Source organism: Ruditapes philippinarum, unplaced genomic scaffold (assembly GCF_026571515.1).
Source record: "Ruditapes philippinarum isolate M1 unplaced genomic scaffold, ASM2657151v2 ctg495_1_1_1_1, whole genome shotgun sequence".
Classification (NCBI taxonomy): Eukaryota; Metazoa; Mollusca; class Bivalvia; order Venerida; family Veneridae; genus Ruditapes; species Ruditapes philippinarum.
In genome coordinates this window covers 124,243-151,558 of record NW_026859038.1, presented here as the reverse complement: position 1 = coordinate 151,558, position 27,316 = coordinate 124,243, and the positions used below count along the sequence as shown (strand labels likewise).

Genomic DNA, 27,316 nt, shown 5'->3' with positions numbered 1-27,316 from the left:
GAATAATTTTATTATTATTTAATGGAATATCTGGAAAAAACGTGATCCCACGGAAGCATTAAATACAGCAAAATTACGTGAAAACTGCAGACTCTTTTTGATTGAGTCTGTGCATGAGGGATAATAAAAATGCAACATCCTTCACGCCCTCTAGTACCGGCTTGAGTGGTGTTCAATTCTCAACACTTAAAAGTGCTGGACTCAATGATCTCGAATGTTTGAATTTTGTCTTAAGCTAACTATCTAATGCTTATTAATTTTATCATTTGCTTCTTCGTTAATTTATTCTATCTTAATTGAATAATGTGATACAATGCTGTAAGTCTAGTCGGTGTTAAAATAATTGCAATCTAACTTTGATAATAAATGATAATATTTAATTGAAAGTATTTATTTGCACTGGATAAAGTCTCGCTATGTCTTGCCACCAACACAGTGGGCCACAATGGAAATAAGTGTCTCTCTTTTTTGTGTTATCCGTGTTGCTGGTGTGATGGTGTCATGTTTTAAACACTTTTTAGCTCACCTGAGCTAGCTCAGGGTGAGCTTTTAGGATTGTTGAATGTTCGTCGTTCGTCGTCTGTCGTCCGTCCACACTTGTTCGTTAACATGTTAACACTCTAGTGGTCACATTTTTAACTCAATTATTATCAAACTTGGTCAGGATGCTTGTCTAGGTAATTGCTCAGATAAGATCGAACATGGGTCATCTCGGATGAAAAACTAGGTCACAGGAGCTAAAAATAAAAAAATCTTGTTAACACTCTAGATTGTGGCTACTGTTGGTCTGAAAGTTTGTTTTGATGATTTTTAGGTTCTTGTTAACACTCTAGTCACCTTTCATGAAACTTGGTCAGAATGCTTACAAATCTAGGTAATTGTTCTGATGTGCTCGATGGGTCAGGTGAGCGATCTAGGGCCATCTTGGCCCTCTTGTTTTCAAGCCCACAGCGCTCTATTTTATTTTGTTCGCACTTAATTTTACTTAACCAAACATATCGGAATCACTCGAAATGTCTGCAATGGTTAAGCTCGATGTTTCTGGTATTATTTATGGATCGGTGACGACTTTAATGGACAGGTAAATTCTTTATTCATTTTATCGTTATAATCTTCTCGTTCTGAAAATTTTTTTGCTGACTGTCGCGTTTAGCGAGTGTGACATGTATTTTCGCGACCATACAAATGTAAACAAAATTAGGATGCTAAGGAAAGTGTTTGACACCGTTTATAGTTGTGTATGACATGACGTCTCGAAGAAAGCATATACCATTTTAGTGCTGTTTCGTTGAATTTTTCATAGTGATAAATATTTTGGAGCTATGAAACTCAAACAAAGTTGATACAAATTCTTTTAAAATGACTCATTGATATAAACAGATAAAATATGATTCATGCATGTATAATACAAGCAATTCAGTTGTGGAAGGTATTGGCTAGCTGTATTGTCTGTATTGCCTTTATTGTATTTAGCTAAAAAATTCAATCAATGGCATCAGCATCGGTGTTACAGTTTACACTACACTAACAAAGTTTGCACTATTACCCTATGCTACGACCGGATGTAAACAATACGTTCGCACAGGGCATGCACGGTGGTTAAATCCCACCCATTTCATTCGATTTAATTCTAGAACAACCACTACTTTCGGTTTCAATTTTGCTGACAAAGAACAGTTTGAGTCAAATGTTGAGTATGTGTTAATTTTAATTTCAATGTCCAAAACTTTGCACTACACGGCATAATTTTTATTACATATCCGTATTATCATCGTCATGGTAGTTTTTATTCCAGTCGGTCAAAATGACGGTTCACATTTACATGTAAACAAACAGATTTAACTTCTCAGACAATTTAAATAAGGAATGGACACATGGTAAACTCTGTTGCAACGTAAAGTATATTCATAAACCTGTTTGAGAAAAATTGTCTCCGTGATCAAATAAATTTCAAAAACGGAAAAAAAAATCAGTCTTTTACCGATACCCTGCAACAGAACCTTATTATTCTGGTGAATTAAATTGACTTTATAACGCTCGTATACAATTATTTATTGATCGATTTTCATTATATTTATTTTGTAATACCTATCATTCAATATGCAATCAAACAAAACCAAGTTTTCCTACATTCAAGGAAACTGTTAGTTAGGACGAGCTTTCAAAACAAACAGGTAGCAATTTCCAACACGCTTACCGAAACTCCAACATGGCGGCTCATTTGCATAATTTATTCATAAACACAGGAGCATAGAACTTTGTTAGTGCACTATTAACTTAAGTTTTTGCATGTAAGTTGTTCAAGTCAAATCAAGTAAATTTTATTTATAAGTTGGATACATACAATAATAAACATAAGCTCTGATGAGCTCTTTACACAGAGTCACCGACTACTGAAATATGATACGTTTGTTAAAGATATGATATATGAAAAACATGGTTACAGTAGATAAGGCAAATAGCATTGCACTAACAGTCATCAATATCATACAAAGGTAAGAAGTAATGTTTAATATGAAATTAGGCAAAGCCTATGAATGGGGAAGTCGTTAAAAAATTTATTTTCACTCTATCTGTTTTAAAGGTGTCATTCGGTATTTAATACATCACTTCTGTTTTCATTCGGAAGACTCGACGATTATTATTAATCCGAAAAGTTGAGATTTGTTCCGTTATCGGAATACCCCGCCATTATCATTAAGTTACATTGTAAATGGCGGCGCCCGACTAGAACTGACACTGAAAATTTCATTGATAGGTATAGAATTCTATATATATATTTTTTAATTGTTTTTTTATTTGATTTTCTTTTGAATATACACATGTAGTCTATAGCCGGGCAAGCCAAAGCCCGGACCCGCTTCGCGGGCCTGGTCTTTGACTTCCCCGTATTAAAATCTGATATAAATAATTATCCATTAAGATGAACATTACAGATAAGATAAACATCACAGACTACATAAAACATATAAACATTTAAGCAGAAAAACCCCAAGCATACAATCATATACACAGTAAAATGTATAGACAAAACTGACTTCTAAAAATTAGCAAATTATATACACATCTTTAAAACTACAGAGGGGAGCACTTTTAGAATCTGTCTGCAGCAAAATCAATGTTTTAAAATCCCTTTCCTAACCCATAACCTTTTCATCCTAACCCATAATAACACTACTCACCTGTAACACTAACACTAAGAAGTAATCTGAGTGATTTTGTAGAGAAACAAATATCAAAAAAATGATATGATAAAATCATAATGTTAGAAATAGCTGCGGACATATTCTAAAGTTTAGCCCTTAAGAGGGAAATATGTTTTAAACTTCACACACTTTTACTATCACACACTGAGAATAGTCAAGTAGGTTGCCCTTCTCACAGCTATTGTTTTATTATACCCCCACAATATGAAGTTTAGGGGATATATAGGAGTCAGCTTGTCAGTTGGTCAGTCTTTATCATTATTTCCCAGGGATTTTTTTGGCTTATTTTATAGCTGATATTTGGTCATATTCGCAATTGAAAATTGTATATTATTAAAATTCCCAATGCCCTGGAAAAATTTCCCAATTGAAAGTTACAAAATAAAAATATTGAATAACAAATTCTAAAAACATTTGAAAATAAGGGCCTTTTGTTTGAAGATGCCATCCTATACAGTTATTCTTTGCATTCATTAATCACTGCAAAATTTAAGTCATGCATTTTTCCCCAATTTTTAACAAAACATTACTGAAATTCCCAATTCCATGGGTATGGGTCATGGGGGAAAAAAAACACTGGTTTCCAGATGAAAACTAGAGTTTGGAATAAGTTATTGTAATCAAACTTGGTATAATAGCAACCTTGTGTGGAAACCCCCGTTAGTATTGCTTTTGGTCCCCCTGGGTTAAGGTCACTGTTACTAAAAATAGAAAATTGGTTTCCGGAAAATAACTAGAGTTAGAAATGAGATGTTGTAACCAAACTTGGTATATAGCAAGCTTTTGTGAAGACCTGGCTGGTATTGCTTTGGGACCCCCTGGGGTCAAGGTCACCATTACTAAAAATAGGAAAATAGTTTTCAGGCAATAACCTTTATTAGGAATGTGATATTGTAATAAAAACTTGGTATATAGCAAGCTTATGTGAAGACCCCAGTTGGGATTACATTTGGACCCCCTTGGGTCAAGGTCACTTTACTAAAAACAAATAGAAAAATCAATAACTACAGTTAGGAGTCAAACTTGGTATAAAGGAAACTTATAATATATGAAGACCCAGGTTGGGTTTACTTTTTCTGCCCCTGGGGTCAAGGTCCTGATGTTAAAACACTGTCGCCTGACTAGCACCTCTTTGTTGGTTACAATAACAAGTGATTGTTTGAAGTTAAGTATACTGAGACTTGTAAATTTATATTTTTAATAAATTTCATTACTGCTGATTTTATATAAAAATGATAGTGTTCAATAGTGCCGGCGTATCATTAGTCATACTTAAGTTAAATATTATATGATTAAACATCAGCTGTGAAAAGTAGCTATAGTGATTAAAAACTAATTGAATTTAAGGGCAACAAGACTTAATACAAAACAATGTTTCTGTAAGCTAAATGTCTCAATCTGTCTTGATTTATTTTCAGTTGTATAAAGTCTGTTGTGAACAACTTTGAAAAGAATGTTGACAATGTTGGCAGTCTGCCAGCTAATTTGAAGGACAAATGTATATATCTGATGTCAAAGCGAGGATTCCTTACAGATTCTAACATTGGAAAAGTAAGTATGCAATACTTAAACCTTTTATTAAATACATATAGTATTGAGAGTATAAATTGCCATAAGGCACAAGTAAAGTGTTCTTACAACTTGTTCATTCATTCTGGAAGTTAACATTTGTGATTTTGAGACAAGATAAAATTTAAGTATTGTGTAATATGAATGCTTCTCAAGACACTGATGATGCTTTAAAAGTTAACATTGATCTTGTTTCTTTACCTTGAAGACACATTTGAAGACAAATTTGTATTGTTTATGTAAATTACAGTAATGATACATTGTTGAAATTTCCCTTTAAATGATGAATGATATACTGTTGTTAATATTTCAGATATTACATGACAAAGTGAAGGTATTAGATCTAGCTGATTGTGAGATATCAGATGTTGGTTTATCTGCTATATGTAAATGTCCACAACTCCGCAAGATTGATCTAAACTCTAACAAACAGTCTAGAACTAATATCACTTCAGAAGGTATTCAGAATAAAATCGCTGTTTGTTCATAATGGAAACGTATTCCCTAAAGAATTGTTTACCAAAATTATGATGTACAGTGTAATGAAATACAATGCTTGTGTATTGTTTAAATGTCAATTAAATTATAATATTTGTCATAATGAGAACAGGATTATCTTGTTAAAGTGTAGTTAAAAGTTAAAACATTAGTTTGCTAGCATTGGCTCAGATGATCAGGATCTTGTCTTTTCTTATTATGCACATGAATGTTGAAAGCATGTCTTAACTGATTGATTCATAGAAATACATTTAAGACCTTAAATGATATAAGTTATATCTTTAGTATAAGTTAACATACAAACTGACTGTATTTATTCCAGGTATATGTAATCTGGCCAGATCTTGTCGTCATCTTCAGACTGTTTATCTTCGGAGATGCATCAACATTACAGATGTTGCCGTGGAAACATTGTCAAGGTCATGCCCTCAATTACGATTACTAAACATCGGTGGATGTCAGAATATATCAGACTCCTCTCTCAGAGTGCTTGGGGAAAACAGTAAATTTCTCAAAAGCATAAATATCTCAAACACATTGGTATGTATAACTTAAAAGTTGCAAACGTGTAAAAATTCTGATTTAATTAAAATATATTAAATATACTTGTTTCATACTTCATGTTGTTATGCTTACATGTTTTATTCAAGATAATAAGACCTAAAAACATTTCCTAAAAATTTCAGATTTACTTAGAGCTTAGTAATATAAAAGTATATAAATGAACCCTACTTCGAAATCTATATCTTGCTTTGCATGCTTTATACAAGGTAGAACTAAATAATTACACACCCATTATGTGTAGCATAACAAATATACCTAATGATGTTACAGGTATCTGACGCAGGAATAATGCAACTCGTGTCGGGACAATGTGCTGCAGCTCTTACTGTAAGCGTTACACGATTAATTTTATTATAGCTCTATATGCCAAAAGCTTTACATAATACATGTATATAGTTGTAATATGCCTGAAGCTTGACATAATTTATTGTGTTTAAAAGACTGATGGTACACATCATTTGTAGTGTTTTGTTTATTATACCTGAAGCTTTACATAATTTTTATATGCCTGTTTGAAAATTATATGTATTAAAATTCCCCCCCTCGCGGGTGGGCAGTCAGGGTCAAAATTCAGATAAAAAATAAATAGAGATGATAATATATCCAGATATTTTCAGGATATTGCCAAGAGAATATCTCCTATATGCTTAGCGTTAATGCCCACATCTCTGTCAAAAGCTTCTGTGATGGGCGTATATTGCGACAATGTTGCACTTGTTGTAGTTTATTAAACACAGTGCATGCAGTGACAAATAAAGAAGTTACTTCAATTACGAAACTTTTTATCATCATATTCAAAATATTTTATAAGAACTATAAGTAAGGTAATTTGATCTACATGTATTTACATGACAAAAATCATTTCTAATAATCTATTGTATCAAACCATGGAAACAAAGCAATTATGATGGCTGCATTGTGTGGATTTATGGGCTATTTAGAACTTTTGCACACTGATTGATGTCTAAAACATTTTTTATAAATGTTATTATCATCAGAATTATTTATATATAACAGGAAATGCATATAAATGGTTGTAAGAATGTAACAGATGAAGCAGTTGAGGCTATCATGCAGTTCTGTCCTCAGATCAATATACTCATTTTCCATGGTTGTCCCAACATCACAGGTATATATACACTGTTGACTATGATGGGCATTTCATAAATTATAAAACAGCCTGACAGAGCTTATTGTAAGTGTTTAAAATTATTTTTTTTTTTTCAGTCCCTCAAAGCTCCCCCTTTGTAGAAATAAATTACCTGTTCAGAACATTCTATCCATTTGAGGAAAGCATCAGGGATAATCAGAAGCGGGTATATGTTGCATACATTGATAAACGCTACAGCCAATACTAGTTCTGGATTCATAATGATGAGCTGCCAGCATTTCTTTTAACTTTTGATACAAACCAAGTCACAAGGGGCAAGGTCAGGATGCTCAATGACCCAGCATTTCTTTAAACTTTGGAAACAACCAAGTCACAAGGGGCAAGGTCAGGATGCTCAATGACCCAGCATTTCTTTAAACTTTGGAAACAACCAAGTCACAAGGGGCAAGGTCAGGATGTTCAATGACCCAGCAGTTCTTTAAACTTTGGAAACAACCAAGTCACAAGGGGCAAGGTCAGGATGCTCAATGACCCAGCATTTCTTTAAACTTTGGAAACAACCAAGTCACAAGGGGCAAGATCAGGACTACAAGGTGAATGCTGAATGATTAAGATTGATTTCCTGCAAATTGTTGGTTACAATAGCTGATTTATGAGGGGATGCATTGTTGTGTGCCTGTGCGTAGGTGGCTGTCTAGATGAATTTTAATGACCTTGTTAAACTTTCCTGTAACTGACAAAGTACTGGACCATGCCCATCATAGAAAATAGCATACATTGTCTTACTAACAGTCTTATCTCTTCGTGTGATTACTGTCTGAACTCACCCAAACCTTTTTTTCTTTGCTTTCCTCCTCAAAATGATAAAATCCAAGTTTGGTCTCCAGTAACAATTTCCATTAAACGTTGTCATGTCAAATTGATTAAATTTTTAAATAACTGCAAAAGCTAATTAAACACCCTTTTCCTTTTGTTCCTGTGTTAAAATATGGGAGGCCCATCTTGCACTTCTTCAGCTCTAATCGATTAGTTAGTATTTGATAAACTGACAACTGATGCCCGAGCTAATTCTTCCACTGTATATCTTGCATCACTATCAACCAGTTCTTTGATTATCAACATTTCTTTTATGGACTTGGCTGAGGTTGGACATGTTGGTCTTTCATTGTCATCAACTGACCCTTGTTTAACCCTTTCCCCCATGAGCATATTGTGAAAAATGGCCGTTTTCACTGAAAAGCCTCCTGTTACAAGTTCAAACTGCTATGAAACTATGAAAAATGCTTCAATACTAATCAAACTTGGCACAAATGTTGACTGGACCATTGCCTTTGTAACGACATGCTCAGTCTTAAATTTCCTGTTACCATGGCAACGAGGGGACATCTCAAAATTGCCAAAAATCACTATTTTGCCTCGATTTTTTCCATCAAAATTTATTTCAAAGTGCTGCAACTTCTCAAGGGATTGAGATAGAGTCAAAGGCTTTTCAGCGTTGGTTAAACGTTACATTATGATCGACCTGGGGTCATTTTTAGCCTCTCACAAGTCCAAAATTTTCTTGGCGATGAGGGGGACTCCGCCCCCCTTTAAACCCCCCTAACAGAAGGGGGCACATCCCCCTTCTGGCAACCCCCTGATGTATCTTTTGGATGGGGGGCGGCGCCGAAAAAGTGCTCAATTTTTTTAGCAACATTTCTCAAACGAAAACTTATGTTTGGGGGTCAAATAGGACACTTTTTTACTATTTGAGGCCCAAAAAAAGGGGGGGGGGGGTCGAAAGTGCGTTGTTTTGCGTATGTGGTAAAGGGTTAACAAAAAATGATGAAAAACTTTGGAATCACCTAAAAACTAGTTTTTCCATGTTAACATGTGGTCTTTCACCTAATTTTGGTGAAAAATTGTTGTTTTGTAACATTATATTTTTTTTAGTTAACCCTTTCCCCCATGAGCATATTGCGAAAAATGGCCGTTTTCACTGAAAAGCCTCCTGTTACAAGTTCAAACTGCTATGAAACTATGAAAAATGCTTCAATACTAATCAAACTTGGCACAAATGTTGACTGGACCATTGCCTTTGTAACGACATGCTCAGTCTTAAATTTCCTGTTACCATGGCAACGAGGGGACATCTCAAAATTGCCAAAAATCACTATTTTGTCTCGATTTTTTCCATCAAAATTTATTTCAAAGTGCTGCAACTTCTCAAGGGATTGAGATAGAGTCAAAGGCTTTTCAGCGTTGGTGAAACGTTACATTATGATCGACCTGGGGTCATTTTTAGCCTCTCACAAGTCCAAAATTTTCTTGGCGATGAGGGGGACTCCGCCCCCTTCAAACCCCCCTAACAGAAGGGGGCACATCCCCCTTCTGGCAACCCCCTGATGTATCTTTTGGATGGGGGGCGGCGCCGAAAAAGTGCTCAATTTTTTTTAGCAACATTTCTCAAAGGAAAACTTATGTTTGGGGCCCAAATAGGACATTTTTTTACTATTTGAGGCCCAAAAGGGTGCGTTGTTTCGTGTATATATGTGGTAAAGGGTTAAAGTGACGGTCCCATTTTGCAACCGCACCATATTGTAATGCATTGTCTTCAAATCTGCATGGATATTGGTTGCAGAATAGCCTAGTTTTGGCCGAATTTTTATACCCTTTGTCCTTACATTAAATCGACCATATTTTAGCATGCTAAAAAAGGCAATAGCACAACACAGTCCAACTGAGCCAGCACAAGAAATGTGTGCCCATCAAGCAAAGTGTCCTTCAGGAAGAGTAACAATACTTATATATAAGTACACCAAAAATCATTGGAAGAGTTATACACATGAATGAATTAGTTTTATGCTGTTTTATTAGTTTATGTAATGCCCCTTGTACATAAATATCCACAATAATTGTTTTTCTTAACTTTACTGTTTCATTGTATGAAGTACATGTATGATAAAAATGAGATGACCATTCTGTGTATATGATTTTCACAATAATATTGAGTACTTGTTGTTGTCATACTTATACTCAATCTTTTGGTATCAATACCAAGATTTGTCATACAAATTTAAGTTTGAAATAATAATATTTCAAATAGATTAAGATTAAATCATTTCTACTTTTAGAACAATCAAGACAAGCTCTAGAAGATCTTACAGTTTCACGATCTGCTCCAATGAAACAAGTTACCTGGACAATATACTGAAACTGGTTACCATGGTTACGTTATCCTGTAACCAACCATATCTGTGATATTATATTATATAAACATGTCTGTGTTATTTGCCTGAACAATATAGAGTTAATTTCTGAGATTAACCTTCAGATTATTTGACTATAATCAATGTGTACATTTAATAGTAATGCAGGGTATAATGGAGTGCCTATAGAATTGTTACTTTGACATACATTTGTATTGCTTCAGTGGAGTCAATGTCACAAACTTTACAATGAATCTATTAATGTTTTGTTATCCACACATGTTAATTTGTTTATGTTTGTACCAAATTTTTTTTGAAATGTTAGTAAAAAAGTAAAACGAAGTTATTAAATATAAACACTTAAATTTCATTTTGGCCTGTAAAGAGTATTAATCTGGTAGACAAGCTGATGTTTTGACATATTAACATTCCTCTATGTGTTGTACAGATGTTTCAGATTTATACTTTATTGTTTACTTCTTCTAATAGTTTATAGTGAGTATATGTAACACTAGATTATATTTAATTCAATTTGAGTAAACCAAAGTTGTTGTTTTTCAAATAAAATTTATAAAATTATAAAGTTTTATCTTTTTAAGTCAATGTTTGATTTTAATTATTTCAGGACTTGATAATGAGGGCAGCTTTAAACTGTTTTTAAATATTTGGGGACAAAATATGCAAATATTTGTTACAAGTACAATTATTTTGCAATGCTTCAAAAATAGTTTGCATAGAGCTATCATAACAGCAATATTAGTGTTCTTGGTATGCAGAAAATACAGTGTATCTCCAAAATAAGCAGCAAATTTCAAAATGTCAAAGATAACTGTCCTGGTTTAAAGATACAAAATGTACATGTAGACAAATTGGCAAAAGTTTTTGAGGGCAATAATCTGTGCCTATGTGTATGATGATTAGCCATAAGTTTTGACAACTCTTCTTTTGGCAAATTGTGACCAATTTCTCCTAAAATGACCAACAACAAATCACACATGATTTCTGAAACATCAGTGAGAGACAAATGACCATTGGACTCAATGTCCGAGATAAATTGTGACACATGAATTTCATCTCACTTGAGGATGGAACAGCTAACCCAAGATTACAAATCTCATGCTCCCTCTATTGAGCTTACAGGGCAGAAAAAGTGTGTATTTCATTTAAAGACTATTCGTGTATTAACAGACTGCTCAACATTATTAATATGTTCTATATTACTTACTGTTATATATTACATATTTATTGAAGAAATTTTAGATACTTTTACAACAGTATGTATTTACAAAATTCTTTATTTTCAAATGTCAACACAGCATATTGTAACATATTACAAATAATAAAACAAATAATTCAGTTCATCTAAATTTCACAATTTATTATTTCTGCTAATCATAACTAACCTGGAGATAATGTTAACTGAACCATTGCTTTATGACAAGTGAAATTATTTATATATTTCAAATAATTCCATTCACATAATTAAAGGATCAAGATGGCCCAAAATAATCATAATACGAGGATATGGTTTACATGAACAAGATTTCACTATTAGGTCATTCTTATCAGGATTCATCAGAATCTGCAAAGCAACTAAGGAAAAGATGTTGTTTATATGTAAGTCTTATTTCTATACTCAGTGGCCATTTTGTTTCACTGACCAGAATGATATAAGCATAATTTGAGCCGCGTCGTAACAAAACCAACATAGCGCGTTTGTGACAAGCATGGATCCAGACCAGCCTGCGCATCCGCGCAGTCTGATCAGGATCCATGCTGTTCGCTATCAGTTTCTCTACTTGTAATAGAGATGGTAAGGGAACAGCATGGATCCTGATCAGACTGCGCGGATGCGCAGGCTGGTCTGGATCCATGCTGGTCGCCAACCCACTACGTTGGTTTTGTTGTGACGTGTGGCTCATTTGTTAAAGATCATCATATGATCATTCCTGTAGTTTTTGCTCTGATGGCCATCCTTGTTTTGCAGTCACGATCAATATAAACAATTTTTGTAAAGGACAAACTGATCTATCTTTACTGCAAAGTTTCATCATCAAAATCTACCAAGCAGTGAAGAAGACGTATAATACTTATTTCTAATTTCAGCTCTGGCTGCAATCTTGGTGAGCAAACCCGATACATTTAAGCAATTATTGTAAAGGACCAACTAATGATCTTTCCTGTAAAGTTTCATTCCATCCAGCAGTTGAGCAGAAGATTTAAATATTTTATGAGATGTTTTCTATTTTTAACTTTGGCAGCCTCTTTTTCACCTGATCCAAATAAATGAACAATTTTTGTAGAGGACCATACGACAGACTTTGTGCTCAGATAATCTAATGGAAGAGCAAAAATAAATGAGCTGCGTCACGACAAAACCAATGTAATGCGTTTGCAACCAGCATGGATCCAGACCAGCCTGCACATCCGCAAAGTCTGATCAGGATCCATGCTGTTCACTATCAGTTTCTCTACTTGTAATAGGGTTTCTAAGTGAACAGCATGGATCCTGACCAGACTGCGCGTATGCAGCTGGTCTGGATCCATGCTGGTCACAAACACATTGCGTTTGTTTTGTCGTGACGCGGCTCATTAATGTTAAATTCTGATTTATGGTACATTTTATCTACAAATGCTGCCAGGTAACAAACATTTTCATAAATGATCAACTATTGCTTGTTTTTGTATCGAGTCAATGACAAATAAAATTCAAGAGTAAGTTTAAATATTTTCAAAACATGAAATTATCTATCAAAGTACATGTATGTATCTATATATAAAAGAATAATGAACATGTTTGTAAGACACAATTTGCCATGTCCAAATCTGTTCATCAAACATGTACTGAATGATCGTAAAAAACAAACAAAAAGGAATTTCTTTAATGATTGAAGACAAAGTGACTCACAAACTGGAAATTTAACAACAATGTTCAAGTTTTCTTATATGAGATATAGACAAACAGACAAAACAAACTAGAAATGTGTCCATAGGACACGGGTGCCCCCACACTCCACCGATTTGTCAATCTTATGTCTCTGGGTCAAATTTTTTTTTTTTGGCTACATGTGCCCAAATTGAAAACTAAAAGATAGTAAAAATCTTTTATTGAGTAATGGGCAAATACTACAAAAACTGTATAAAGCCACAAGAAAACCCCAAGGTGCATAACTACACATGCTGACCAACATTCTTGTAAACTTTCAGGCCTACAGGTCATAAACTTTTTGAGTTATGTGCAACACAAGTTAAATATTGTAAATTTTTAATAAGTCAAGGGCAATAACTCTAAAAATACTAAAAATATCCACACAAAAATACCCAGGTGTACAACTACACATGCTGAGCAACATTCCTCTAAGGTTTCATGACTATAGGTCAAATACTTTTTTAGTTATGTGCGACACAAGTTGAAAATTGGAAATGTTTACTAATTCAAGGGGAATAACTCTAAAAATACTAAATATATCCACCAGAAAATACCCAGGTGCACAACAACACATGCTGATCCACATTCCTGTAAAGTTTCATGACTCTAGGTCAAATATTTTTTTAATTACGTGTGATACAAGTTGGAAATTTTAACTAAATCAAGGGCAATAACTCTAAAAATACTAAATATATGCCATGAAACCAGGTTTTCAATTATCACCATTGTAGATAAATATGTTGTATTTGAAATACAAATACAAGCAACAAACAATGTAACTATGTGCAATGTAAAACATGAATAATGTAGGAGGAATTGCCATAGAGGAAGTGTTCACTAATAATTATAAAGTTCTGTATAAGGAAAAAAAAACAAAGGGCCCATAATTAAATAAAAAATTATTTCAAATCACAAAACCCCGACAATTATGCGCCAGGGCACTGGATGACAAAGCTACTGTGAAAGTTTGAACAAATCCGTTGAGAAAATGTAGGAGTTGAGCACAGAAAAATTTTTTTCACTAAATATAATTATTCTGTATTAAGGAAAAAAAAACAAAGGGCCATAATTAGGTCAAATATTATCCAATCACAAAACCCCGATAATGTGCGCCAGGGCACTTGATTGACAAAGCCTCTGTGAAAGTTTGGTCAAAATCTGTTGAGAAATGTAGGAGGTTGCGCATGGTAAAAATTGTTCACTATATAATCTGTATAAGGAAAAAAAAAAACAAAGGGCCATAATTAGGTCAAAAATATTATCCAATCACAAACCCCGATAATGTGTGCCAGGGCATTTGATAACAAAGCTTCTGTGAAAGTTTGGGCAAAATCTGTTGAGAAATGTAAAAGAAGTTGCGCATGGTAAAAATTGTTCACTATATAATCTGTATAAGGAAAAATAACAAAGGGCCATAATTAGGTCAAATATTATACAATCACAAAACCCTGACAATATGCCTTAAAGCACTTGATGACAAAGCCTCTGTGAAAGTTTGGCCAAATTCCGTTGAGAAATGTAGGAGTAGCGCACAAGAAATTGTTCACTATATATCCTATATTGGGAAAAAAAACAAAGGGCCATAATTAGGTCAAATATTATCCAATCACAAAACCCAGACAATATGCGCCAGGGCACTTGATGACAAAGCCTCTGTGAAAGTTTGGTCAAAATCCATTGAGAAATGTAGGAACAGTTGGGCACAGAAGAAATTATTCACTATATATTCTATATAAGGAAAAAAAACAAAGGGCCATAATTAGGTCAAATATTATCCAATCACAAAACCCCAACAATATGTGCCAGGTCACTTGATGACGAAGCTTCTGTGAAAGTTTGGTCAAAATCCGTTGAAAAATGTAGGAGGAGTTGCGCACAGAAGAAATTGTTAACGCCCGCCCGACCGGAAAACCTGGTTAAAAATACTAAATATATCCACATGAAAATACCCAGGTGCACAACTTCACATGCTGATCAACATTCCTGTAAGGTTTCATGAGTTATGTGCGACACAAAAAGGGAAAGGACGGACAGACAAGGGTAAATCTAAATCCCCCCCCCCCCCTATAGTGGGGCACAAAAACAATATGTTTCAAAATCAATCAATGTCACTTAATTTTGAAATGAAGTTTTTAGTATAAAATATTACGCAACAGGTGACACTATAAAGCAGGTGAGAGTACAACAAAAAACTTGTGATCATCAATATCTGAAAGCTTCAAGATGGAAGATAGAGCTGAACTAGGTAACTTCAAAAGAAACATTAAAATTACTAAAGATGATGCAATGGATGCTCCCCAAACTTGTATGTTTCTACATGTATCATTCGTACCTGTGAAATCTGACCCTAGTGACCCAAAGTTTATCCAAAGTTAGAGGACCATTAAAGGTATATGCCTTCCAAATATGGAAGATCATTAACTGAAATTGTTAGGTGAAACTGTACAAACAAGAGGGCCCTGGATCGCTCACCTGAGAAATAGGTTAAAAGGTCAAAGTGGACCCCTTTTTTACCCCAGAAGCACAATTTAAAACAAGGGACAGCTTAATCTGAACAATTTTTGAGCATTGTCACCAAGAAAAATTTTTGTGTAAAGTTATTTTAAAACTGAACCAATGGCTGAGATGTTGTTTTCAAATTTTAGCTCTGGCAGCCACTTTACTAAACAGTTCAGCCTGTCACTATGAGAGGTGAGCTTATAAAAAGATGAGAGAAAAAGAGAAGGAAAACAAACATTTGACCTAGCTGGGGATTGAACTGTCAACCTCGATCCCCTTGGGTTGGGGTCAATTTTGATGTTAGGTGTTTTATTTTGGTAGACATACACTAGAGCATGTTTCATGCCAAATATCTCAGCTCTACCTCTTTTAGATTTTCCCAAGAAGATTTTTTAAGTTTTTACTACATACATGTATATATCAGGAAAATCAATGACCCCTTGGGGTGGAGCCAATTTTGACCCTAGGGTTTTATTTGAACAACCTCTAACTCTTTCGGTTTTTTTACAAGAAGATTTTTTATGATTTTTTGTAAAATAATCATTTGGTTGCGGCAACCAGAGTTCTTTATGGAATCTAATTCTTTGAACAACTTTGATAGCTTCTGCAAAGTTTCAACAAATTTGGCCAAACTGTTTAGGAGGAGAAGTTGTTTAAAAAAATTGTTGACGCACGGACAACAAACAATGGGCCATCACAAAAGCTCACCTTGAAGACATTGTCCTCAGGTGAGCTAAAAAGCACCACAGAATTACAGATGGACGGGTATCTGTTTTTTAACAACTTTTTCAGGAAGCATAAAAAACTTAAAACTTTATCTTTCAATTCAACAAAATAATGTTCAATGTAATGTTAATTGATGATTCCCTACTTTAAGCCTTGCTATCCATCAGACATATTAACTAACATTGAAAAATGCTTCATAAAATGATTTCTGGCTGTCATAAATGTTTTACAATTTCCTTTTTTTATTTTCTCTACCCGTTCTCTCAACCCCTGGAGATGGCCATGTTTCCATGACAACTTGTTTTCTAGGCACAGACCTATTTTCACTGGGTGTGGTCGACTCATTATGACTACCACTTCTCTCAGACTGGTTAACATTGTTCCAATTAGATCTTTGTAAATCCTTGTGTTGACCTTGTGCTCTATATCGACTACTTTGTCTATCATTCCCTGAATTTCTTCTTTCTTTTTCCATTTGTTCCTTCCTTCCATTACTGCTGATTCTTCTACTGTTATCATTAATATACATGTTATCTGATTCTTCAATGTTTTTATTGTTTCCATGTACAGGATTATCATCCGGTCCTGTAAAGTTTTCATGCTGTCCCAATCTGGAGCTTAACTGCTGAAAAACACCTTCACGTAGCATTAAATTTCTATTACTGGCTCTTTGCTCTGACACTTTATTACTTTTTCTGACTTTCTCTCTTGTTTGTTGGTCAATGGCATGGTCATATTTAATGCTTTCATTATTATGCCATGGCAAGAAAGATTCTTCTCTATTTAAAACACCTTCCTCTCCTTGATGTGTAACAGTGTCATCTGTACCAGCAGAATGGAAGGAATCTGAGCGTGGTCGTGTAGAGAAATGGTCAGTGGAGGAGACACTCTCTGTCTCACCTTGGAGTGTTGACTGTCTGGTGAAATTATCAGGCAGTTTGTGATCAGACTCTCCAGTATTCAGACAAGCCTCAAGGTTCTTGATTCTATCATTCATTGACACAATCAGAAACTGCATCTGAAATATAACAAGAAATGAGCTGCGTCACAACAAAACCAACATAATGGGTTGTGACCAGCACAGTCTGATCAGGATCCATGCTGTTCACTATCAGTTTCATTACTTGTTATAGGGTTTGTAAGCGAACAGCATGGATCCTGATCAGACTGCATTATGTTGGTTTTGTTGTGACGCGGCTCAAATATTATCACTTTTTTAGCGGTGCATGTTTGGCTTCGATAGCAACAAATGCACATCAGCAAATTCAAAATTGTTTATTTTTTTGTTGCTTTTTGTTGTTTTGATTTTTTGGCATGGCTGGGAGGGAAGGGGAAGCTGGATTGCCATTATAGTCACACCAACAATCTTTTAAAGGTCATATGGTGAAGAAAAACTTCAGCTTAACTGGTGGAAGGTTCCGCTAAGTGCATTATTTCAAGTGATTATTGCTATATATGCATACTGCATAACTAATCAAGGGCCATAACTCTGTGTTCAAGGGTCGGACCCAAACAAGGTGACGATCTGCCCATCTCCACTTGGTATTGATGGTTCCCATAAAGTTTTGTTGAATTCCTGCCAGCAGTTGCAGAGAAGTAGCGCAGAAATGATTATTGCAATATGTGCATAATCAAGGGCCATAACTCTGTGTTCAAGAGTTGGACTGGAACAAGGAGACGATTTTCGCATCTCCTCTTGGTATTGATGGTTCCCATAAAGTTTCTTTGAATTCCAGCCAGTAGTTGCATAGAACTAGCTTGGAAACGAAATTCAAACGGACTGATGGATGGAATGACTGACGGACGGACAATGCCAAAACAAATCCCCCTCCCGATTCCATTGGCGAGGGATAACAAAAACAAAACAAAAATGGACTTTTTAGCTGGTGAATATGGTATGTACTGAAAAGATTTATATTGACTGGTTAGTATAATTTTTTTCTATATATATTACATTACATACACCAGCTAAAAATGCATATAAGTATAATGCATACCTTGCTCATCCTAGCCATAATGTAATCAGGTGATGGTATATTTAACATGTCTGCTAGGTCAAATTTTTCCAATTTCTCCACACTTCCAACCAGGTAGCTGAAACACAATTTCCACTAAATAATTTTGTAACTTTTGCAGAGTTAAGTCAAGGATGCTATAATGCAGGATTCATGTACATGTTTATTTCTTTCTTTTTTTTTTATTTTGAAGATTTTGTGCACTAGGTAAAATAACAAGTGCATAAATTTAATCAAGGAATTTATTGTTGGGAGTGTTATACAAACAAAAGTTCAGCTTATCAAATATGTTTGTAATTTGGTAAGTGTTTAAAGCATCCAGTCATTTCAAATCCATGCAAGCTTTAACACAAGAAGCGCCGCAATGCGACGAAAACCAGGTTTTCAACGACCAAGTGTTGATGTGACAGCAATCAATAGGTCAAAGTGCACTGATGTTATTGAGTAGAAGCTGAAAATTCTATTGTAAGCAAATGACCTTGAACTTGCTTCCAGTCTGCGGGCGGGCGTCAACTTTTGGTTAAAAATAAACATTCTTTAAGATTATTAAACATTTGGTTATAGACGCCTTTCTTCTAAACCGCAAATGCATGCCTTTTTCAGCATTATCTATGGCCTTCGGTTGACATAAATAAAGATTCTGAATTTGACCAAAAAAGTAAATTCAGATTTTACAACACACTATAGGGGAGAAGTTATTTTAAACCATGACATGCATGCATACTAACAAAGGAAATTATTATGTTGATTCATTTCTAACCTAAATTGCTCAAATATGAGACCATGTAATTATCTGCAAGATTCCTAAAAAATATTTCTATACAAATAATACTATGCCGAAATTTATCAAGATTAAATACAACTCAACTGGTGCTATATACAGGACATGAAAACCTGAGCACTGCATTACTCATCTGTAAAGAGCAACCACCATCAATTACCAGTTTTTATAAATATTATAAGATTAAAAGGGGCATAACTCCTATATTATAATAAGTATTGCTTTCAGGATAATGTCCGTTGTCTTAAAACTGATGTCACGATAATAAAGTATTGCAAGTTTCATTTTGATAGCTTTGATAGTTTTGGAACCATGTTACCAACAATAACAATTTTGACAAAAAGTCTTAGTCAAAAGGGGCATTACTCTAAAAATACAGCGTCCAGAATAATGCCCCTTATATTACAAATGTGCCTTGTCAAGATAAATAAGTGTTCCACAAGTCATGTTGATATATTTCATACTTTTGAAATCATTCTACTAAATAGGCAAATTTGACAAAAATTCTAAGTTTTAAAGATGAATAGATTCCTTGTCTTGCAGATGACTCTTGTCCTAATAAGCAAGCACTCCAAGTTTCCCATTGATAACTTTAAAATTTAAGTAAGGGGCTATACTAATGACTATGCACAATTGCCTATGTGTGCCTGATATGTGGTATTTTAGGTTGGTGACTGTAGTAGATACACTTACCTGTTTAACTTCTCCACATGGAAGGTAAATCTGCCTCTTATGTAATCAAGATCTGGTGGAGATGCCATGTACTGTTTGCCCAAAACTTCCTTACAAGACATGCAGAATACTGTTGAAAATGTACTGAAATATATCACATAAACATTCTCCAATTATATTATGCTACAAACGTACACTGATACAATAAAGATTTCATTGGTATATCAAAATTTCAGCTAACATTATGCCTTGTTGCTAGCAATTCTAAGGAACGATCACTTTGTTTTGACAAATTTAACACAGCCTAGGATCAAAAGTAGAAAACTATTTCTTTAAAACAAGTGACCTTGACCAAATTAATCTAAACCCATATCAAGGGTTTTGGTTTATGGAATTACCAAAATAATATCATTCAATAAATGAAGTTCTTATGAAAAAATTAAAAGTGTAAGGGAATAAAGAACAAAAAAATATATGCTTAATAAATAAATTAAAATCCAGAGCAAGAAAAGAAAAATTGTGGTGGAAAAGGTTTTATAAAATAATGGCTTTAAAGATATCTATACCGAGTCTGTATTTCTTATTTAAAAACAACATATTACCTTCCTTTGTCAATTCCACTTTCAGAAATCTGAATATTAGAGTTTACACCAACTTTACTAGTAACTCCTGAAAAAAAAGTTGTTCAACATACATGTAAGGTTTTCAAAAAAGTCTCCATCAAGATGTTTTTGAAAATGTTATTGCTAATATGCTTGACACAACATTAAAATAAGTGACCAATCATTAAATTGAATAATTTTTCACTTCATTTATTTTTCCTCTCGTCTCATGGTAAAAATAAAATAAGATTTTCAATACATATATTAAAAGTTTGTTACCTTAATAGTAAAAAAATAACCATTTTGTTTCTCACTATTATTATTCAATTCAAAAGGGTATAAAGCTATATATTTGTTCACAAAATTATTGTTTTAATTTCAGACTAGAAATGTGTATGATCACTGCATTGTGGTCATTGTCAGTTGCTAGTTGGTCAAGGTGCTGCTTGGCTATGCTCAGTGCTTGATTGACAGGTGGCATCTGACATACGAGGGATGTCCGGAAAGTTAATATACTTCTTCATTTTTCATTGTATAACAATACATATGTTGTACAAATTCTGTCAGCAAAAATATACATATCTAGCGAACACATTTATCAAAAATTATTGAATTGTGACTTACGCTTGTATTTTTACAGTATTAACATACAACATATATACATCGTCATGGAGCACTTTGACAACGTCAACGGCGTCAATTTAACTTGATGCTAATCCACTTTTCAATTTCTTCCATTTAAACAGCCATGGAACCTGTCTGGCGTATACTTTATACATGTTATGTTCCCTTGCTATTACTTTATGAATTTCATATACATTAAAAAAAATAAACAACAACAAAGGTGTCACTGATTCCCATACAGTGTGTGAGATGTCTGTCTTTTTCAAGGAATGTTCATTTGTTGTAACGCAATCTACGACAATTCGGCCATGCTACTTTTGGTTATCTGATACGTTTCTTATATAAAATATTGTCATCACCGCTTCTTAATCGTGTTTGACAATTAAACACAAGTTGCCTTTAACAATTTATGGTTGATTTTGTTTTTAAATCAAAGATTATAATCATTATTAGTTCCCTAAATTACAATTTTTAGCAACTTTTTATTTGAGTAGCTATTGTCATGAAATCAAAGTGCTCCGTGATTCTTTGATCATGTTGCCATGGTGATTGGTGATTTGCGAATACAATTTTTATCATATTTTTTAATTTAGAAACTTATAGCAGAATAAATATTTAAGCAAAATATTTAATCATCATATTAATATGACTTCTTATAATAATTTTATAGCCTTGTCTATGAACTTTCCTGACAGCCCTGGTATTCCTACACAAGTAAAGCTGGAAAATCGCCATATGACCTACATTTTTGTATATATAGTTTTAATATGACTTAATAAACCTCAATTAAAAATAAAGCTTAACTTGTTAACAAAGAATTTTTAATTCTAACACACATCAGCAATACATTACGGTAAAATTTTATGCCAAAGTTATCAAACTGACAGAACGACAAGAATGACCTGGAAAACATGAGTTACATTTCAATAAAATCAAGAGCAGAAACATATCATTATTATCTCCTTAATGCAATAACTGGTTAACTCCTTTTAACTTAAGAAGGACTCAACCAGTTTATGCACTAAGGTGATGATGATATGTAGGATACTTACTGCCTAGAGTTATAGTTCTCATAAGTTCGTTTGAAGTCACCCATGCAGTTGAATCTCCAACAATAGTGTTACATTGTGTACATTGAAATACAACAGGACTTGAACTTGCTACTATCGAGGAATCAGCCTCATCTGGTTTGGCTGTTTGCACAGACACACCAGAATCATTCACTTCCATAGTGGTAACAGTACCTATAACAATATACCTGAAAAAAATAAATTGTCAAGTCTGTGTAATGGTCATTAAATTCATAGTATCAGTGCTATTTACATAAGGTAAGTATATACTTCAACTTGTAAAAAGAAAAGAAGTGATACCCAGTTATTTTCCTTCTTATATAACAGACTCCAAAGAAAGGCCTCTTCCCAATTGAAATTTTTTCTTTAAAATCATGCAGTTTTCCCAAAAATCTGAACTTAAACCAGCCTTTTTACTTCCCAAATCAGCAATTTTAGCAAATTCACTGATACCGGGTATTTGCCAGTTTCTTTAAATTCAGTGGCCGGTTAATTATGCAACTTTACATGGTTTTACAGTCAAGAAAGTAGGTCACTGTCCCGTTGGGCATGGCAAAATTAAACCCAAGGGTTTAATTAAATCAATCTTGACACAGAACCACCAAACAATGTTTCATGTCAAATATCTAAGCTCTAGCTTTCTCCTATTCAGAAAACACAGTTTTTTCTTTCTTTATAGAACTACTACCCTAAAATGGTACTGTTCTCAATAGAAAAAAGACATTAAAATTCTCAATTTCCATTGTTTAAAGTCCCAATATGGCTGTTCAAAATTCCCACAAGACAAAATGATTTCTTTGAAATCATTTAAATATCCAATATATTCATATAAATCACCATTCAATAGTTCTACCTGGACAGTGGAAGCTGTTAGCTATCTTTATTCATGATGACTAATCTTATTTGTAGCTGAAAAAATGCATGAAAAAAATCCAAATTTAAGTCAAAATAACGCATTTTTCCCAATCAGTCTGGTACCAGCACCATTCCCAGAGAAAAAAAACGCTGAAACATCTGTTTTAGTTTCTGTTTTTACTATATGTACATAGTGAAAATCAATGACCGCCAGGGCAGGGCCAATTTTGACCCCAAGGCTATAATTTTAACAGTCTTGGGTAGAGGTCCACTACACCATGTTTCATGCAAAATACCTAACTTCTAGCCTTGTCAATTCAGGGAAAAAAACTTTTTAAATTTTAACAACATACATATATAAGGAAAACCTATACCCCCCTCCCCCCCGGGGGGGGGCTGAGATAATTTTGACACAAGGGGCAAAATTTGAGCAACTTTGGTAAGGGACCTATAGATGATATTATACACAAAATATCAAAACTCTAAGCCTATAGTACCTTCAGACACGAAGAATCTTTTAAGTTTTTACTATATGTAAAATATATGAAAATCAATGACCACCACCACGGCAGGGCCAATTTTGACCCTAGGGCTATAATTTGAACAATCTTGGTAGAGGTCTACCAGACAATGCCTTATGCAAACTATCTATGCTCTAGGCCTTGTGGGTCGGGTCTTAACAAGATCTTTTTATTTATTCTTATAATTCCTTTCGGTTGGCATGGCAACCAGATTTCTGCATGGAATCAAATTCATTGAACAACTTTGGAAGTTGCTGATGCTGCGGTGGCATAAAAATATGTAAATTAAAAGGTAAACCTAAAATGAAAAGAGTAATGGATGATTCCATATTAGAAGAGTGATACAGGATAAAATAAAGTACAGTGGAGCCTTGCTAATCCGAACCCTTCTAATCCGGAATCCTTTCTAATCCGAACGAAGTGTCCGGTCCCGATTTTATCCGTTCTATTTTTAAAAGTAAAAAACCTTTCGGATCCGGAACCTGTCTTCTCCGAATTCCGGACGATTTTTTCAATTTTTGTTCTTATTTTACTCTAAAATTTACCTCTCCGATCCGAACACATTTTGCCAAATGTCACACCTTCATTCAAAATAACAAATTATCGCACATCTTGCAGGTGTAAACATACACCAAACTGATAAGTGTTATTTCGCTTGATTAATGGGTGAAACGTATGATCTGCGAAGGTGTGAAAATTACACTTAGCTTGCCTTGATATCTTCTATAATTGCTTAATTGATTGTTTTTCGTCAGCTTCTATAAATATTTTGATATAATGCAATAGAAATATCTTTTAATCCTTTGTATTGGATTCAATGATACGTGATTAAGTAATGAAAATTAATGTAAACTGTCAGTAAATTCGGATAGTCGCTGAATCGGATAAGAGTAAACAACAACTGACAAATGCTGGTACGAATATCTAATCATGTCTCGGCCTTCTGTTTAACATCGTAGGTTAACTTACCCTAGAGGACATAATATTGTTGCTTATTTATTTATTTTTGTTTCTTTATTTTTGTATTCAGATGTATTAAAATGAACGATAAGAGACTGCAAAAATAACATATCTAAATTGCAATTTCAAATATATTCCCGTTTTCTTTCCTTAAACTATTTTGCAAATAACATGAAAAAAACATGTAAAAAACCTTCTAATTCGGAAACCTTTCTAATCCGGAAACCTTTCTAATCCGAACTTTTCTTCTGGTCCGGACGAGTTCGGATTAGACAGGTTCCACTGTATAACCAGATGAGCCATATTTGTACCCTGTTCATTTGTTGCAGATCTTACACAAACATCAGCTTAACTTTTATAAAAATTTATATTGTGGATTTTGTTTTACAAGTGTGACCTTGACTTATGCGCTAGGGACCTGATTCTTGTATGTGGCACATCATCATTCTGTCCATTGTCTGGCCTTTCAAGCTTTATTCAAAAGCTTATTGTCTTTCAACTTCATGCTCAATCATTAACAAAACCTCTCAAACAATGTACCAGTGTTCAATCTAGAACAAATTCCCAGGGGGCCCTTCGGGCCCATAAACTTTTCAAAAGGGGGTCATTTGAGAAAAAAGGGGGTCCCACACTTAAAAGAACATCAAATTCAAATAAGGTATTGTATCTTTTAAGTTACTTGTTCACGTACCATATATAGACCAAAAACGGTTGCAAAATTCCAAAACAATCAACTCACTAAAAAAATGATATTATTTTGACCTCTTTTGAGAGTTCTGTTAGCGTTGATGCAGGCTCAATTTTAAGAACTGATTGGTAAAGAAACAATGACAAATTGTTCAAAGAAACATATGAATCTTATTTTAATGTTACCAGGGATATTTGATAATAATGTTCAGTTTTTTAATCAGCGCCCGATATATAAAAGAAATTCATATTTTGCAATTAGCTTTGTTGATGAAGAATATAAACTTACAATAGTCGCTAAAAATATTTACCCTTCTCAATATATCCAAGCAAAAAACAAAGTGTCAACAGGTGCTAAGACAATGTATATTGACATACCGGTACCTTTGATCTTTTGTCAGGGCAGTAGTTCTTACGTCACGCTTAAGATGTCTGTATTGATTAATGATATGCACAATGTTTGGGTGCCTACCAGCCAAAGACCAATCAAAGTTTATTAACTCAATTGTCAGACACTCCCTAGCCAATTGTGTTTGATTAGTTCCATCTTTAAGACTTTTTTAATTGGATGAAGGCGTTTCGTAATAATTTATGCACACTTCTCTATAATTAACTTGCACTTTTCACAAATATATAGTTTTTTTCCTCCCGAAAGTTATGACATATTTATTTGTTTTGACCGTGAAAAAACTATAACTACACGCACGTATTGGATTATCTGTGACGATTTGTTTTGTTTATAAAAACTGTGACTCAAAAGTAAGTAATAGTTACGGTACGAAGAACAAGTCTACATAGTATTTACAGACCCCGGCCGAGAAAACGTAGCGAAGGGTTACCGACAGTGCGGTTCTTACCAACATGCTCTTGTTTTTCTATACAAACTTCAGTTTTGAATTCAGTATTTATTAATATTATTCACAAGAACCCTTTTTTATGCACTTAATCAGGTATAAGAATGCATTCTAATGTCATTTAGGATATTTTCTACGAGTGCGCCCATCGGGCCCACAGTTGAATTTGTTTTGCGCCGGCGGTCTTTTCAGGGGGTCAATGGCGCAATGGCGCGCTCTAGATTGAACACTGATGTACTTATCAATTAAAAATAAAATATAAATATCAATCTATTTTTGCCTATCGGCCTGGTTAAGTAAAGTGCTTTACAGATTGATTCCAAATTTTTGAACGAAAAAATATATTCGAACACCCTGACGGTGCATGGGCAATTATTGCAATAAAAAATATTCCGTTAGAAACTTCTGACTTGCATTTGAATTAGCCAATCAGATTTTGTGCACTGTATGGCGGCCATTTGTTTATCGGCTGTACAAGAAATTTAATTAAATGAGAGGATTTAATCATGAATTTTCGGATTTGACAGTTTAATTTTTTTGATAAAAGGTATTTATTTTTTAGTTTTGTTCATAAATAGGTCAAAATTAATGTAAATACACACTTTCGTAATTGTTTAAATGCATTAGATCTAAATCGATGTCTAATGTCAAATTGTTTGCTACACTTTTTGCAGTGATCTGTTAAGACCTAACATAACATGGAAAATGAAAAATATCAGATTAATAAATGATAAATATGAAATAGGTTACATATAGGTCTTATAATTAGGACTATGAACAGTGGCGAACCGGCATCAGCTTTAACATTGATAACCCAAAAGTTAAATTGATCAATTTTTGGGAGCACTTTAAGAATCTGTCGCAGCAAAATGCAGACGTTATTATCCTAGCCTAACCCTCTAACCTAACCAATAACACTAACTGACTAACACATAACAACCCAAGAATTTGAGTGATATTTAGAAGGAACATAAACTGATAAATACTGCAAAAATAATTTTGTGTAAAATCATCACTAATCTAAGTCGAAACGTCACTAATGTGGGGCGAGTAGTTATGAGGCGAAACGTCAGTGGGGCGAAACGTTGACTTCGAGTCTAAAGTAAAATAAATTGACAATTGCCAACATTGAACAAAAATTTATAGCGGCCAGCAAATTGCAGTATGGAACAGGTATGTCTCTTCAACAATTCTATGACAGATCTACCTTGCTCTTGTAAATTTTATAAACCGTGTAAATTGGAATAATGCGGGAGAATCATACAAAGCTATAAAGTCATGTTTAAGTAATAATTTCGTATATAATTTTTGTAAAAATTATTTTATTTTTATTTGAAATAAAAGATCTATATATATAAACATAAAGGTTATAAATTTTGCTTATA

At 33.9% G+C, this 27,316-nt stretch overlaps 2 protein-coding genes across 3 annotated transcripts; one reads left to right on the top strand and one right to left on the bottom strand.

Annotated features, from left to right (window-relative positions):
* Positions 1-938: 938 nt before the first annotated feature.
* Positions 939-10,458, top strand: LOC132754968 (protein AMN1 homolog). Of its 2 annotated transcripts, none has more exons than XM_060745723.1 (7): positions 939-1,081; positions 4,625-4,757; positions 5,089-5,233; positions 5,596-5,813; positions 6,108-6,164; positions 6,855-6,966; positions 10,062-10,458. In XM_060745723.1, exons 1-7 carry the CDS (start codon positions 1,014-1,016, stop codon positions 10,139-10,141), a joined length of 813 nt encoding a protein of 270 aa, XP_060601706.1. In that variant the 5' UTR covers positions 939-1,013; the 3' UTR covers positions 10,142-10,458. The 2 variants fall into 2 exon arrangements, with proteins under 2 accessions (XP_060601706.1, XP_060601707.1); XM_060745724.1 differs by lacking the exon at positions 939-1,081 and adding an exon at positions 2,373-2,495.
* A 5,824-nt stretch (positions 10,459-16,282) lies between these two features.
* On the bottom strand, positions 16,283-27,205 carry LOC132754967 (uncharacterized). The gene is made up of 6 exons (XM_060745722.1): positions 27,139-27,205; positions 22,037-22,242; positions 20,361-20,427; positions 19,780-19,902; positions 18,288-18,384; positions 16,283-17,308 (listed from the first exon to the last, which is right to left on the bottom strand). The coding sequence occupies exons 2-6, from the start codon at positions 22,212-22,214 to the stop codon at positions 16,517-16,519; spliced, it is 1,257 nt and encodes a 418-aa protein (XP_060601705.1). The 5' UTR covers positions 22,215-22,242; positions 27,139-27,205; the 3' UTR covers positions 16,283-16,516.
* Positions 27,206-27,316: the final 111 nt, after the last annotated feature.

What these genes read in the sequence shown, in the direction of transcription:
- LOC132754968 (XM_060745723.1), top strand. Translation starts at nt 1,014, where the DNA reads ATGTCTGCAATGGTTAAGCTCGATGTTTCTGGTATTATTTATGGATCG. An exon ending in CAGATTCTAACATTGGAAAA is followed by an intron (nt 4,758 to 5,088) that starts GTAAGTATGCAA and finishes TTAATATTTCAG; the next exon opens with ATATTACATGACAAAGTGAA. An exon ending in AATGTGCTGCAGCTCTTACT is followed by an intron (nt 6,165 to 6,854) that starts GTAAGCGTTACA and finishes TATATATAACAG; the next exon opens with GAAATGCATATAAATGGTTG.
- LOC132754967 (XM_060745722.1), bottom strand. Translation starts at nt 22,214, where the DNA reads ATGGAAGTGAATGATTCTGGTGTGTCTGTGCAAACAGCCAAACCAGAT. An exon ending in AGTGGAATTGACAAAGGAAG is followed by an intron (nt 19,903 to 20,360) that starts GTAATATGTTGT and finishes GATATATTTCAG; the next exon opens with TACATTTTCAACAGTATTCT. An exon ending in CATGTGGAGAAGTTAAACAG is followed by an intron (nt 18,385 to 19,779) that starts GTAAGTGTATCT and finishes ATTGTGTTTCAG; the next exon opens with CTACCTGGTTGGAAGTGTGG.